This window comes from Dipodomys spectabilis, unplaced genomic scaffold, assembly GCF_019054845.1.
Source record: "Dipodomys spectabilis isolate Male_0828 unplaced genomic scaffold, ASM1905484v1 ptg000725l, whole genome shotgun sequence".
Classification (NCBI taxonomy): Eukaryota; Metazoa; Chordata; class Mammalia; order Rodentia; family Heteromyidae; genus Dipodomys; species Dipodomys spectabilis.
This window is the reverse complement of record NW_024871402.1, coordinates 146,587-162,180: the sequence shown is the minus strand read 5'-3', so window position 1 is coordinate 162,180 and position 15,594 is coordinate 146,587. Positions and strand designations below refer to the sequence as shown.

At 45.4% G+C, this 15,594-nt stretch overlaps 1 protein-coding gene and 1 non-coding gene across 8 annotated transcripts in view; both read left to right on the top strand.

Moving 5' to 3' along the window:
• Nucleotides 1-15,594, top strand: part of Ep400 (E1A binding protein p400) — a 110,910-nt gene that overhangs the window by 72,023 nt on the left and 23,293 nt on the right. For 5 of the 7 annotated variants that reach the window (XM_042672549.1, XM_042672551.1, XM_042672550.1 and 2 more), the window contains 14 exons: nt 895-989; nt 1,436-1,707; nt 2,356-2,558; nt 2,776-2,945; nt 3,848-4,044; nt 8,050-8,161; nt 9,484-9,627; nt 11,131-11,289; nt 11,471-11,554; nt 11,911-12,045; nt 12,642-12,686; nt 12,765-12,918; nt 13,483-13,724; nt 13,873-14,046. In XM_042672549.1, the coding sequence (XP_042528483.1) occupies nt 895-989; nt 1,436-1,707; nt 2,356-2,558; nt 2,776-2,945; nt 3,848-4,044; nt 8,050-8,161; nt 9,484-9,627; nt 11,131-11,289; nt 11,471-11,554; nt 11,911-12,045; nt 12,642-12,686; nt 12,765-12,918; nt 13,483-13,724; nt 13,873-14,046 (2,186 nt within the window). Of the gene's footprint in view, nt 1-894; nt 990-1,435; nt 1,708-2,355; nt 2,559-2,775; nt 2,946-3,847; nt 4,045-8,049; nt 8,162-9,483; nt 9,628-11,130; nt 11,290-11,470; nt 11,555-11,910; nt 12,046-12,641; nt 12,687-12,764; nt 12,919-13,482; nt 13,725-13,872; nt 14,047-15,351; nt 15,400-15,594 lie in introns of all 7 variants that reach the window. The other 2 variants (XM_042672548.1, XM_042672547.1) reach the window with 1 other exon arrangement.
• LOC122102040 lies at nt 3,239-3,371 on the top strand. The gene has a single exon (XR_006146450.1). It is a non-coding gene; the product is annotated as a small nucleolar RNA SNORA49 (small nucleolar RNA).

The window sequence follows — 15,594 nt, the reverse complement described above, 5'->3', positions numbered from 1 at the left end:
AGCAATTGGGAGGTGTTGTGTTTCTGACTGTAGGCCCTCTGCACATCAAAGCCATGCTGTGACTGTCGCTTCCTCAGATATCTTGTGGCATCAGCTTGGTTTATTCTCTTTCTCCTTTGCTTTCAAAGGTCCTTACATATAACCAGTCCCCACTGTTTCAAATTTTTTGTTTTGATCTTATTTTAACAAGAGTCTTTGGGAACCATGAGTAATTCAGCTTGTTTATATGTCACCAACACACTTACTGAACATACTTAAAGTTTTTTGGGAGTGGGCCATGGGCCCCTGTGCATGCAAGAGTCAAACTTTCTGGGTGGCCTAGCTTCCAGACCTGCTGGGCTTCTAGTTCATGCTTCACCCCTGTCAGCTTCCTCTTAAAGACCTTGGCTCTGCCTAGATGTGCTCTGTCCTGGACCTAGTGGTGGGTGGGTTAGACATGTGGACACCACAGGGAATAATATCAAGTGGCTGATGGGTCTGCCCTCTTGGCCAGAAGCTACTGGTTTACTGGTCATTCTCTGTGTACTGGTTGTTCAGTGGCTTCTGCTTAGTTCCGCTTGCACCTCCAAGTCATCTCTGATGCTGCTGCAGGGCCTCTATGGACCGGTAGCATTCTGCCAGGGTGGGCTAGATGAGGCCGCAAGGCTGGGAGGGTGGGACGAGCTGCTACGTGCTTCCATGCCTGCACGGTCACCCAGCACAGTTCTGATGGTAGCTGCAGGGTCTTACCCTCCCAGTTCTTCTCACCTCCTTGAGAATTTGGGAGTCATCTATCACACCTGCTCCAGAGGTGGGCAAATTCCTATCTAGGCAGCCCACCCCTGGGACTGGGTCCTGTGCGTGCTGGCTGGCTGTCATGCTAACCTTCTCAGCTCTTCACTTTTGCATTTGTAGTTGGCGTTCCGGGTCGAGTGGCAGTGAGTGCCATGGCTATAGGAGAACCTGGGCTGGCTTCTAAACCAGCCTCTCCTGCTGCAGGTCCCACTCAGGTACGTGCCGGGCTGTGTGGGCGTGCGTTGGCAGCTTGTGAACTGCCAGTGTGGAGCAGGCAGCTTTCAGAAGCTGTTTGTTTGCATGCAGAGACCATGAAGGCTGTTTGGGCTCATCTGATCAAGCAGTTCACACACATTTGTGCCCTCTGAATTGTAGTCCTGATTTTAACACATAGTCCAATGACAGAAGAAACTGGAATGAAACATTTTTTTTTAAATTTCATTCCTATGTTTTCTTGGGGATGAGAAGTCTTCTGTATCTTGAGGTGGAAGAGAAAGAAGTCTTCCTTTTCCTGCTTCCTTTCTGTCACTAGTTCCCATAGAACAAGGATTGTGTATATCAATATACACAATAGAAGCTATGCTAAAGGATCCAGGGTGAAGAGATAATTTGTTGTGTTTTCTTCAGTAAGTAACTTTTTTAAATCATGTTTTTGGTAAAGGAGGAAAAGACCAGGCTATTGAAGGAGCGGCTGGATCAGATGCATTTTGTCAATGAACGACGCTGTTCCCAAACCCCGGTATATGGCAGAGACTTGCTGAGGATTTGTTCTCTACCTGGCAGAGGAAAGAGGCCTTGGCCAGGTTCTTTTGACAGCAGTTTTGGGAATGGGGTTGGGTCAACGAACTGTTACCTATTACCCTCAAAAAGTAAAGGTGATCTGATATTAACACTGAATCAGCGCAAAGAATCGCTCCAGGATATTCTTGACAGGTGAGTTAGGCAACTTAGTGTTGTAACTTTTTGTGTATGTGTGTGTTTCTTCACTATGCTATACCCATTTTCTTTGTACTTTTTCCAGTGTTCTTATTTTGATAAACTTCTCCCCATGTTATCTCTTAGGAATTTGTTCGAAGTTACTTTTCAGGGTCTCTGGCTTGGGACCAGAGGGTCATGTTACTGGTTCTCTCCATCAAATCCTTTCAGAAAAACATTCTTTGAAGTTGATTTCGTGCACTGGTGAATGTTGGATTCAGAACAGGCAGTAGTGGAGCAGAGCCATATGGGCTGGAGCTGTAGCCAGGCTGTCTGTGCTGTTCCTGCTGGGCTTGGATCTTTACCTCTTTTCCAAGTTCTGACCCTATGTGCAGTCCCCTGAGTGTTTGGCCCTGATGTCTCAGGTCAACTTCAGAGCTTGAATGATGAGCCATGGTCTAGAGAGTGTCCAACGCTGGTTATTTGGGCTGGGCTGTCTGAGGTGGTCCCCGGTTTCCATAATTGGCCAGGACTTGCCAGGCCTGCCCCCATGCTGTGAAGGACGATGCCAGCCCATGATGATCATCAGGTGCTCTTGTTGCTTCTCTTCATACTGCCAAAGGTGGTGGTGCCATGTGGTGACCACATGTGCTTTCTGCTCCTCAGGGTGGCCTGTGTGATTCCTCCTGTGGTGGCTGCACCCCCTTCCTTGTGGGTGGCCAGGCCACCCTCACTGTACAGTTGTGGGCTCCGGGCCCTGAGGCAGCGCCTGAGGGAGCATGCTGCCCCCTATCTCCGGCAGCTTCAGCAGCTGACTGCACTGCGTTCTCTACAGTTCCCTGAGCTGAGACTGGTGCAGTTTGACTCAGGTATGACGGACTGTTTCGGCTCAGTTCATGGCATGAGGTTGTGCTTGCTTTGTACTATGAGATTTTTTTCTTTTTTAATTTTCAGCAGGGATTTATTTCAGTGTATCAGGATAAAGTAGGGAGAAATGGGGGGCCGGGGAGGAACATCTCCTGCTTCCCACACTGGGAATGGACGTGAAGGACTCATGTGAGTTGCTCTTGATGTTTCATTTCCTAGGAAAGTTAGAAGCTTTAGCAGTCCTGCTGCAGAAGCTGAAATCTGAAGGGCGCCGGGTGCTGATTTTATCACAGATGGTTCTTATGTTAGACATTTTAGAAATGTTCTTGAACTTCCATTATCTCACCTATATAAGAATTGATGAAAATGCCAACAGTGAACAGCGGCAGGTAAGACATAACTTGTTTACATGTATAACCCTTAGTCACTATTTTCCAGCCTCATTTCCCACTGTAGTATAAGCTTAATGGTACCCTGGCTCTTCTAGGCAGAGAGATAGCACTTCCAAGATGGTTAGTCAGTCCCTTCCCTCCACAGGTATCTAGTTACATGCTAGGAGTCTCAGGACAGGTGCACTCAGTTTAGGTTTTGTTTTGGCATGGAATTGATTTATATTTGAGAAGTTTCACATTGTCATTTTAGTGGTTGGTTCACACTATGAGGTTAGAGGTATATCTCTCCAAGTCCTCATCCTTACTCCAGGGGCTTTTTGCCTGTAGAGTGCCCTGGCATTGCCTGAGGATAGAGGAGAAAGCACATCTCCCTCCCCAGCAAGACTCTGCTTTCTTGTGGGGCCTACAGATTGAGCTAACAAGAAGTACAAGGCAGAGCACACAAGGGGCTGGAAATGTGGCTTAGTGGTAAAGTGCTTGCCAGGCACACATGAAGGTTTGCTTCCTTAATACCACATAAACTAAAAGTCAGAAGTGGTGCTGTGGCTCAAGTGGTAGAGTGTTGGCCTTGAGCGAAAGAGGCTCAGGGACAGCGCCCAGGCCCTGAGTTCAAGCCCTGGGACTGGGGTGGGGTGGCGGGAAGGGGAGACAGAGCATCACATCTCTTTCATAGCTGATTAATGTCTATGCTGCTTGTTCAGTGCGCATGTGTGTGGTCAGTATCGAAGGTGACCACAGGTGCCGGAGAACCAGAATGAGATGTACAGACTATGTGTCACATGGAACACAAACCAATTTGTAACAAAGTAACTTTTCAAATTGGGGGATGTTAGAAAGCTTCTTAAGTCTCACAGTGTTTTCCAGGAATACTAACACCTGAACATTTTGTTTCCTTTCAGGAACTGATGAGGAGTTTCAACAGAGACAGGAGGATTTTCTGTGCCCTTTTTTCTACCCATAGCCGTGCCACTGGCATAAACCTTGTTGAAGCCGACACTGTTGTCTTTTATGACAATGACCTAAATCCAGTGATGGATGCCAAGGCTCAGGAGTGGTGTGATCGAATGGGGAGATGTAAGGATATACACATATACAGGTGACTACCATTGAGGACAGTGTGGTTGAAATGCTCATCATGAGAACCTTTGAGGGAGGAATATAGAAAGCACTACTGAGGCAGCTCAGGCTTGTAATCCTAGCTACTCAGAAAGCTGAGGACTGAGCATTGCAGTTTAAAACCAGCCTGAGTGAGAAAGTCCATAAGACTCTTTTGTTGTTATTGTTGGTCATGGGGCTTGAACTCTGGTCCTGAGTGCTATCTCTGAGCTCTTTTGCTCAAGACTAGTACTCCACCACTTTGAGCTACAGAACCACTTCTTGTTTTCTGGTAGTTACTTGGAGATAAGAGTCTCATGGTCCGGCTTGGACTGTCTTCGAATTGTGATCTCAGCCTCCTGAGTAGCTAGGATTACAGGCATGAGCCACCAGTGGCCCCAGCCATAAGACTCTTACCTCCAGTTAACCACTAGAAAAGCCAAAAGTGGATCTGTGACCCAAATAGCAGAGTGCTGGCCTTGAGCAATAAAAGCTCAGTGACATCGCCAAGGGCCTGAGTTCAAGCACCAGAACTTGTACTGCAAAAAAATATATATATTGTAGGCTGGGAATGTGGTTTAGTGATAGAGTGCTTGCCTAGCACGCATGAAGCCCTGGGTTCAATTCCTCAATACTACATAAATAGAAAAGGCCAGAGGTGGCATTGTGGCTCAAGTGGTAGAATGCTAGCCTTGAACAAAAGAAGCACAAGGGGACAATTCCCAGGCCCAGAGTTCAAGCCCCAGGACTGGCCAAAAAATAAATAAAAATACGCGCGCGCGCACACACACACACACACGTGTTATATAAAGGCACTAATGAAGCCAAGCGTCAGTAGTTCAGGCTTGTACCTTCTACTCAAGAAGCTGAGATCTGAGGACTGTGGTTTGAAGCAGAAAAGTCTGTGAGACTCTTAACTGCTAACCACAGAAAAAGCCAGAAGTGAAGCTGTGACTCAAATGGTAGAGTACCAGCCTTCAGCAAAATAAGTTCAGGGACATTCCCTAGGCCCTGAGTGCCAGCCCCAGGCCTAGCAAAAGAAAAGTCACTAATGAAGAAATAAAAGAACCAAAGATGATATTCCATAATTTAATTTTACAAGTTTATATGTTTGGTTTGTTTTTCCTTCAGACACATTTGTATGCCTGCTGTTTTATCTGTTTATACTTGACATTTGCTTAAAGTTGTAATTTAATTGGGCAGTTCAGGGCCTCTTAGCTTGCTGGCTTTCAGTGTTTACATGTTATACTTGTTTGTTTGAACTGTTATGAAATATAAAAGATCTCCTGAAAGAATTTAGATCTGTATTTTTACCTTCAAGCATAAAAATTGTACCTGGAGGGCTGGGAAGGTGGCTCAGTGGTAGAGCTCTTGCCTTGCATGCATAAGGCCCTGAGTTCGATTCCTCAGCACCACATAAGCAAAAAGAAAAAAGCCGGAAGTGGCACTATGGCTCAAGTGGTAGAGCGCTAGCCTTGAGCTGAAGAGCTGAGGGACAGCACCCAGGCCCAGAGTTCAGGCCCCACGACCGGACACCCCCCCCCCCCCCCCCCCCCCCGCCACAAAAAAAAAAATTGTACCTGGACAAACAGATAATTGGGGGAAATAGAGAAAGCCCCATAACATGTTTCTAAATTTCTGGAAACATTTGTTATTATGCTATAATACTAATCTGTATAATAAGTTGCTGCACACTGTTTCTGAGCTAGAGAAGGATCAAGTCATTGTTTTCATTTAGGAACAAGACATTCCAGATGGGGTAAACAGTTAATCTCTAGATAAGCTCTGAAGGAAAACACCACAACTAAGTAAAGAGGTGAATAATCACTTGGGAAGTGTGAAATAGGTGGCTCATATCTGTAATCCTAGCTACTCGGGAGGCTGAGATCTGAGGACTGTGGTTTGAAGCCAGCTCAGGCAGAAAAGTCTCTGTGAGATTCTTATCTCAAATTAACAACTTAAAAACCAGAAGTGGGGGCTGGGAAGGTGGCTTAGTGGTAGAGCACTTGCCTTGCATGCATGAGGCCCTGGGTTCAATTCCTCAGCACCAAATAAGCAAAAAGAAAAAAGCCGGAAGTGGCGCTGTGGCTCAAGTGGTAGAGCACTGCCTTGAGCTGAAGAGCTGAGGGACAGCGGCCAGGCCGAGTTCAGGCCCCACGACCGGACCCCCCCCCCCCCAAAAAAAAAAAAAACAGAAGTGGCACTTTGGCTCAAGTGGTAGAGTGCTACCCTTGTGTACAAAGAAGCTCAGGGACAATGCCCAAGCCTTGAGTTCAAGCCCCATAACTAACAACAACAACAACAAAAAGTGGAGAGAAAGTGAACTTAGGAATTTGGTTAGTCAACCCCAGGTGGCAAAATGAACATGAAAATATAACCATCTCACTGATAAGCAGAGAGATACCAGTTTAACGTATGATGAAATGTCTGTAGACACAGTAGGCAGATAGCCAGCAGCATGGGATAGGGAAGTGTCTATGGGACATGGGCAAAGTTTGCTGTAATTAAAATACTGTATCCTTTGTCGCATCATAACCTGTGGTGTCGGGATGGACTTTCCTTATTCACATGGCACAAAACAGGAACTATGGAGTGCCTGTGACAGGTAGATAGGCTCCCCTCCCAAACACTGGCTTCCTGGAGGAAGGGGTCAGAGAAGCAGGCAAAATGCAAGTATGTCTATTAAAAAAGTTACCCAAGGCTGGGAAGTTGGCTTAGTGGTAGAGTGCTTGCCTGCATACATGAGGCCCTGGGTTCGATTCCTTAGCACTACATAAGCAAAAAAAAGCCGGAAGTGGCACTGGCTCAAGTTGTAGAGCACTAGCCTTGAGCTGAAGAGCTGAGGGACAGCGCCCAGACCCAGAGTTCAAACCCCATGACTGAACCAAAAATAAATAAATAAATAAATAAAGTTACCCTTTTGTTCTTTACCTGATTGTAACTGTTGCCCTCTGTATATCACCTTTGTAATAACAGTTAAATAAATAGTTTAAAAAAAGTTGGACACCTTTGGGCTGGGATGTAGCTGAAATGGTAAAGCACCTACCCAGCAGGTGTGAGACCCAAGTATTGCCCCCCCTCCAGAAAAAAAGTTGTTCTTGTTCACTTGGTGCACAGCATCACACAGATAGAAGGTGACACTGTCTTACTGTGCGTATGTGTGTGTGCAAACTGTGTCAATGAAAACATCTCATTTTAATGTTATTTCAGAGTGACCAGGGACTGAGCTGGGTTCTCTTCTTCCTTCTTGCATTATATAATCAAGTCATTTGCAGTAAGCATGAGTTAATAGGATCGAGGCTGAGTACAGTTTCATTCATTCTCCCCAGGATCTGATTGTCACTCTATTCCATGCTTCTTGATTGTCTTTTGCTATCTATTTCAGGACTTTTCTGGAAAAATTCCATTTCTTAATATCCCTGTGAAAATCTTGTTTGTTGGAACTTCTCTGGGTTTTAGCATTTAGCATTAAAACAAGCATTCTGGGGGAAGTAATAGGATGGGTCTGCTTGCCCCTATAGGACTGCTGTTCATTTTCTGTTACATGAGTAAAATTCCTATGTATTCCTGGGATCAGCAGATAAAAAAATGTCCAGCTTACATGAGAATGAAAGCTCTCTTGGGAGTGTCTCAACAAGCAGCAATTAGGGAAGTATTCATCTTTTTGTTAGGATCAGGGAAATTTTGAAAGAAGACAGATGCTCATGGTGTCTGGAAGGACTAAATGGAACATTTCCAAGTTGAGATTGCCAAGAGAGAACTATGCCAGGCAGAGGATGCCATGTGGACAGTGTGGACACTTAGAGGGGCAGCTTGCTCTCCAGGCTGTTCGAGGGCCAAGATTGGAGTGTTTGCAGCCTAGCAGGTGCTCACAAAGACTGTGGGCAGATACTGGTTCTCTAGATAACATCCAGATATCTAGAAGAATTCTGTTTCCTAATGATTTAATTGTCACTCTGTGTGTGTGTGTGTCTGTGTGTGTGTGTCTGTGTGTATTTTGTTACAGGCTTGTAAGTGGCAATTCTATTGAAGAGAAATTGTTGAAAAATGGAACTAAAGATTTGATTCGAGAAGTGGCTGCTCAGGGCAATGATTACTCAATGGCATTTTTAACTCAGGTATTTTGTTTGTTTATTCTTTCAGTTCCTAGACCAGGACTCAAACTTGGTACCTGACACTTTCACTCATTGGCTAGTGTTCTACCAACTGAGTCACTCCTACAACAACCCCTGTTTGTTAAGAATTCTTTGGATTGGGTGCTGATGGCTCACACATAAATTGTAGTTACTCAGGGGCTGATATCTAATAATCATAGTTTGAATCCAGCCTAGGCAAGAAAGTCCATATGCCTCTTTATTTCCAAATACTAACAAACCAAATATGGAGCTATGACTCAAGTGTGGTATAATGCCAGCCTTGAAAAAGCTAAGGGATTGCAATAGCATCTAGGTCCTGAGTTTAAGCCCAGTTCTGAGAGCACCAGAAAACAAAAACAAAAAAAAAACTGGGCATGTTGGCGCAGACCTATAATTTCACCACTTGTGAGACCAAGGCGGGAGGATAAGTTCAAGGCTGGCCTGGGCTACACAGTGAGACCTTGTCTCATACCTCCCTCACTTCTCAGGGTTAGCAGCAGAATTGTTCTCACCCTTTCCTCCCTTTCCCTGTCCCTTTTCCTTTTTTTTTTTTTTAATTTCTTTTTAGTGTGTGTGTGTGTGGCAGTATTGGGGTTTGAACACAGGGCTCTGTGCTTGCTAGACAGGTACTACTGCTTGAGCCATGCCTCCAAGAGAACTTTTTTTTTAAACAGACACTTATGAGAAATGATTGAGCATTTTAAGTTACCTAAGTCTCAGGCTTAGGTATAAGATTACATTTTTAGTTCTGGGAAGTTGGCTCAGTGGTAGAGTGCTTGCCTTGCATGCCTGAGGCCCTGGGTTCCATTCCTCAGCACCACATAAGCAAAAAGAAAAAAGCCGGAAGTGGCGCTATGGCTCAAGTGGTAGAGCGCTAGCCTTGAGCTGAAGAGCTGAGGGACAGCGCTCAGGCCCAGAGTTCAAGCCCCACGACCAGACCCCTCCCCCCCCCCCCCCCAAAAAAAAAAAAAAGATTACCTTTTTAGCTGGGCACTAGTGGCTCACACCTGTCATCCTAGCTACTTGGTAGGCTGAGATCTGAGGATCAAAGTTTGAAGCCAGCCCTGGCAGGAAAGTCTGTGAGACTCTTATCTTCAATTGTCTACCAGAAAACCAGAAGTGGAGCTATGGCTCAAATGGTAGAACACTAGCCTTGAGCAAAAGAGTTCAGGGATAGCACCTAGGCCCTGAGTTCAAGCCCCATGACCAACCAAAAAAACAAAAAACAAAAAAAGATTGCATCTTTGTTTCTGGGGAGTAGTGTGCTTGTTTGTTGATTTTTAATTTTTATTTTTAATGTTCAGCGAACTATTCAGGAGCTGTTTGAGGTTTATTCTCCCATGGATGACGCTGGCTTTCCAGTGAGAGCTGAGGAGTTTGTAGTGCTTTCTCAGGAGCCCTCTGTGAGCGAAACCATTGCACCCAAGATTGCAAGGCCTTTCATAGAGGTAAGAGTGAAGGCTCTTTTGATGAGGAACATGTTATTTGGGTCCTTATCCCACATGCTTCCTCACAGTGGCTGTGTCTTTTACTTGACAGGACTCTTGAGTATTTAGTCTGACTCTTTGCTGACCTATAACCCCAACTCATAGCCTCCCTCCCTTCCTTCCATCTTACAGTGTGGGCATTTCCAGCTGTAAAGAGGGGTGAAGGAGCCAGGTGCCAGTGGCTCAGACCCATAACCCTAGCTACCTACTCAAGGCAGAGATGTGAGAACTGTGGTTTGAAGCCAGCCCTGGCAGGGAGGTCTGTGGAACATTACCAATTAACCACCGAAAGTGGAGCTGTGGCTAAAGTGGTAGAGCACTGACCTTGAGCAAAAAAGCTCAGAGACAGTACCCAGGCCCTGAGTTCAAGCCCCAAGATCAGCACTGAAAGGAAGGAAGGGAGGAAGGGGAAGGGGAAGGGAAGGGAACAGAATAGAATAGTGGGGAAGATTATCTCCCTATTTCATATGTGCTTTTTAAGCCCTTCTTGTTTGCCCCTTGCTACAATCAGCTGTCTTGGCCTCCCCTTCTCTGACTAAAACAGCCACTGACTCCATGTGGCCACTGAGCACTAGAACTATAGCTAACTTGCATGACAGTGTTCTATGAGTGTAGAATACACAGACTTTGAAGACTTAGAGAGAATGCTGTGTGTTTCATTAGCATTTTTTGTCTTAGGGATAAACCAAAGTGATAATATTTTGGGTATTGGGTTACATGAATTACTGTTTTAGCTCTGGAAGAATTGAGGTGGCCTCAGGATGACTGCCTTGTATGTAGAGGTGCGTTGCAAGTGTTTACCAAGGTCTCTTACCTCCCACTTCTGGCTTTGGTAGAGGCCCTCCTCACTACAGATCTGGGCCTCACATTTTTTTCTCACCTTCTGAATCCCTTCTTGCTACCATAGCCCCTATTAAGGGAAGGGCTATAACTCTTATTTCTAGAGATTCTTTCCTTTGTTACCATGGAAGGATCTGGTCTCTATGCCTCTCTTATCCTGTCTGGCTTCAGGTATGGCCACTGACTTCATTGCTTGTTTCTTCTGAAAATAAGAGCTGTGTGCCCTGCTCCTTGTTTTCAGCTTATTCTTTCCAATAGGTGTTGAGCAGCTGCTGCCTTTTCTGCTTTGGAAAATGAACTGTTCAGAAGGCCTCCCTACCCTCAGCCACTGCCACCTCCTGACTATCCTTCCCTTCTAACCTTCTTTTTTTTTCCTTGAAACAGTTTTTCTGTAGCCCATGCTGGCGTGGAACTCACTGTGTAGCCAGGCTGGCCTGGAACTTGTGACTTCAAGGTGTATACTGTCATGCCCAGATTTTCACTAGTGCCTTAGTGTGACACAAATGTATACAAGGATCTCAGTGTAGAGGCTCATTATTGCTTACAGAGAAAGCATTGGCCTTAACCTTAATAACCCCTTCATTTAGAAAGTATATCTCAGTAGTCAATGCCAAATCTCCATAGGCCCTCAAGAGCATCGAATATCTGGAGGAAGACGTGCCGAGGTCTGCAGAGGAGGCTGTACCTGTACTGAGCACTGGTGTTATGTTCTCAGACTCAGAGGGCCCTCGGTGTGATGAGGAACCGTCGCAGCTGGAGGAGCTAGCTGATTTTATGGAACAGGTTTGGAGCTATTTTCCCTTAAACTAATTATTTTAAAATGTGGACCTTTTTGTAAGATACTGTTTATTTACTGTGAACATTTACTTTTTGAATTCAAATATTGTTGAAAGGATTTTGTAAATGACTTTATAGATCTTTAGTAATTTGCTATTTACCCTGTTCAAAATATTTTTCGAAATAGCTAACGCCAATTGAAAAATATGCTTTGAATTACTTGGAATTGTTCCATGCAACCATTGAACAAGAAAAAGAGAGAAATAGTGAGGTAAGAGAATCAGTTTTTAATCGCTTCAGCATGTAAAGAGTCTCAAGTTTTTCATTGCTAAATTGGACTTGAAGTAGATGTACTTTTATTAAATTAAGAAATAAAGCCAAAACCTAGTGGTATGAGACTCACTTAGAAGGAGGTCTTGGAGTCTTTGCACAGGCAGCTGTGGTGTTCAGAGCATTGGTTCTATGTTGGAGGGAATAGAGCCTGTGTAGCAGAGAGACCTGTGAGACTTGCTCTTTGTGGCTCCACCTGTGCACAGAGGCTGGTGCCTAGGGGGTTGGCAGCCCGCAGGAACCCAAACCCAATGGCTCTAATCTGGAAAGTACCTTTCCTGGTGCTCTTTCTACCAGGACATGGTGATGACGTCAGTGAGAGACTGGGAGTCTCGCAATGCCCAGAGCCTGCAGCAGAAGGAAGCCCAGCTGCAGCGTGAGCAGGAGGAGGCTGAGCTGCTCACCTATACGAGGGAGGATGCCTATAGCATGGTACAGCTTGTGTCTACCTGTCCCAGATGCTAGCTCTCATCTTGCTTGGCTTGTTCATTCATATTTACACCTAGCTCATGTTCTGAAAGCAGTTTCTTTATGGCTTACTTGCTCTTTGAGATCTTCAGTTTGATGCTGGCCTTCTCAGTTACATTGCTAGTAGCAAGTAAAACCCATTTTATTTATTTTTTATTATTTTTTTTTGTTGGTCATGGGCCTGAACTCTGGGCCTGGGCACTGTCCCTCAGCTCTTCAGCTCAAGGCGAGTGAGTGCTCTACCACTTGAGCCATAGCACCACTTCGGGCTTTTTCTGCTTCTGTGGTGCTGAGGAATCCAACCCAGAGCCTTATGCATGCAAGGCAAGCACTCTACCACTGAGCCATCTTCCCAGCCCAGTAAAACCCATTTTAAAATCTCTGTCAGTTGGGGTTTTATACATAGAGAAGCTCCCTTACACAAGGATTTGCATAGAAACAGGAAAAAAAGTCATGCTGATCAAACTCACTTAGAAGAGTTAGTGTGAAAGTAAATAACTTGTGAGCTAGAACATGAGACCAAGACATTTTGAGTTTTAAGTTTGGTCATGTTTCCATAGGAATATGTCTATGAAGATGCTGATGGACAGACAGAAGTCATGCCGGTATGTAGCTCCTCTTCCTGTGTGCCTGAACTCCCAGCTTCATGCAGCTCTGCCACTCATGGGACTTTCTTTTCTCAGCTCTGGACCCCACCCACTCCTCCTCAGGATGACAATGACATCTACATTGACTCCGTTATGTGTCTCATGTATGAAACTACACCCATCCCAGAAGCTAAACTGCCTCCCGTGTATGTAAGGAAGGAGCGCAAACGGCATAAAACAGACCCCTCAGGTGTGTTACTGCAGGTTTTTATTCATTTTACAAAAATGTAAATTTTTACTGTAAAAGTGAAGTGCAGAGGGGTTATAGGTACATAAGTCAGGTAAAGAGGACATTTTTTCTTGGACAATGTCAGCCCTTCCCTTGCTCTCTTACTGCAGGTTTTTATGCCCCCACAAGTTGTTGTGCTTGATGGAGGGTCCTAAGATGCTGTGGTTCTTCCTCTTTGCTGAGTGAGGAAGAGAGAACCACACCCCTATCAGTTCCCCTCTTACACCCTATTCATTTGTTGTGCTATTTCCAGTGAGGAGCCTTTCCTGGTTGTAGCTCTTGTTAATAGTAAACTTAACAAAGAAGCCAGGTGTGGTGACACATGCTTATAATCCCAGCATCTGGGAAGCTTAGCCAGGGGGATCCTGTGTTTCAGGCCGGCTGTCTCAGGAAAACAAGTAAAAAACTCAAGGAAAGAATTAGTAGGTGCTTCCACGACGTGAGCACCTCTTGGCTGCCCTCCTGTTTCCTCTTTTCTTCCCTGCTGGTGCAGGGTCTTATTTTTCTGAAGTCACCCCTGTTTAGCCACAGGGAGGAAGAAGAAGCAGCGGCATGGTGAGGCAGTTGTCCCACCACGATCCTTGTTCGATCGGGCAACCCCAGGCATGCTAAAAATCCGACGTGAAGGCAAAGAGCAGAAGAAGAACCTGCTGCTGAAGCAACAGACACCCTTCGCTAAACCTCTGCCTACCTATGTCAAGCCCTCTGGGGAGCCTGCCCAGGACAGCCCTGAGTGGCTCATTGGCGAGGACTGGGCCCTGCTGCAGGTGAGCAGCACTCATACCTTGTCTGGGAGCACCCAAGTGCTTGTGCACACGTGCTAGTGTGCTCGCCTTGTGAGGGGTCTTGACAGGGAAGAAAGACCTTCTAGTGTGTGGCTTCTTAACCTGTTGGATCTGAAACCTTGTCCTACAGGCTGTAAAGCAGCTACTTGAGCTGCCCTTGAACCTCACAATTGTGTCACCTGCCCACACACCTAACTGGGACCTTGTCAGTGACGTTGTCAACTCCTGCAGCCGAATCTACCGTTCTTCCAAGCAGTGCCGCAACCGTTATGAGAATGTCATCATTCCCAGAGAGGAAGGGAAGGTGAGCCTAGCCTCCTAGGTTTTCCTGGGAGGATGAAGGCCTGCACAGTGCCCACAGCCTGTGATGCTGGCTGGTGCCCTGCTGTGCATTGCCTTGGTAGCTCCTTTGTCCCTGAGAGGATCAGCATCCTCATGCAGCAAGTTTCATGTCTGCACTGAACCTGGCATGCAGCACAGGCAGCCGTGGAGAGATTGATGTTACACGTGTTAGGATCATGGTAGATTATTAGCAGCAGACTCAACCTGATACCAACAGCTGTGCTGCTACTGCCGCTTGGAAAACTGTGTCATCTAAATTGTAGCTTTTTTTTTTTCTTTTGGGGTTTTATTTTTGACAATATGGGGGATTGCTCTCAGTGTCTCAAGCATGCTAGGCAAACACATTCTACCATCCCCCAGCTCAACTTTTTTTATTCTAAAGAGAGTTTTGGATGTCATAATGATTAGCTTACTTAAAAAAATAATCCTTTGTCTTCTTCTGCTATTTTGGTGCCCAATCAGTGGTTTGACAAGCACAAATAGTCTCTGAGGGTTAACTATGAGTATTGCAAATGTTCATTTACTTGTAGCACAGCTAAACCATTGTGTCTTTCATTTAAGAAGCCGGCTGTGGTTTGCATCCTGGCCCAGATGAGTCAGCACTGCTGCTCAGGGACATGCAGGCCTTCATTCGGCTTTTTCCCCACTCAGCTGAATTTGTCTCCTTCCATTTCTCCATCTGGCTTTCTTCACACACCTCCCTCCTCTTGCCACACAGCTGCTAGTCTTACCTCAGCACAAAGTCTGCAGGCTCTGTTGCACCAGCATTACAAATGTCCTGCACCCTTTGGGGGGTTGTGGCCCACTTCCAATAGCAGGTGCCACCGCAAGTGGGCAGAGAATACTGACTTTCTCCCCGCCACACACCCTCCACCCCCAAAGTGTCCTGTCAGCACAGGGGCCACAGCCACATCCGTAGAGGCAGACATCTCATCCCCCTATTAAGTTTGCTGTTTTGGTTACAATTTGTGAGAATTGTTTGAGTTGGTATGCCTCCAGATGATGTTGACACCACGACTCTGTGACCACGCCTTCAGTCATCTCAATTCTCATCTCAGAAACACTTGTCTCAGAATAAAGCATTTGTTTGCTTTTTTGTTCAGAATAAAAAAGCAAGTTTTCTTCATGATACCATTTTGTGGTGCCTCCACCTTAAGACTCCCTGAAATCTCACATTCACTCTTTTATGTTTTGGAAGCATTGATAATAATAGCCGTTACCTTAATATGGAAAAAAAATAAAGCTAAAATTTTTTCTTCTCTTATAGCTGATTTGTGAAGCTAATCCAAAGAAAAAGGCACAAAATATTTATAAGGTATGAAGGAGATGTTCTGAATGAGTTGGAAAGCTTTGTTTAAGATCCTCTGCAAAGGAGCATAGAACAAGATTCAGAATGAGTCTGTATTTTAGTGATAACAGAATTCCGAAGCCTAAGATTTTATCAAGTGCCTTTTATTCCTGTACGTAGAGGATTGGCTTCTTCACCTGAGGGGACCACACCACGGCTCTC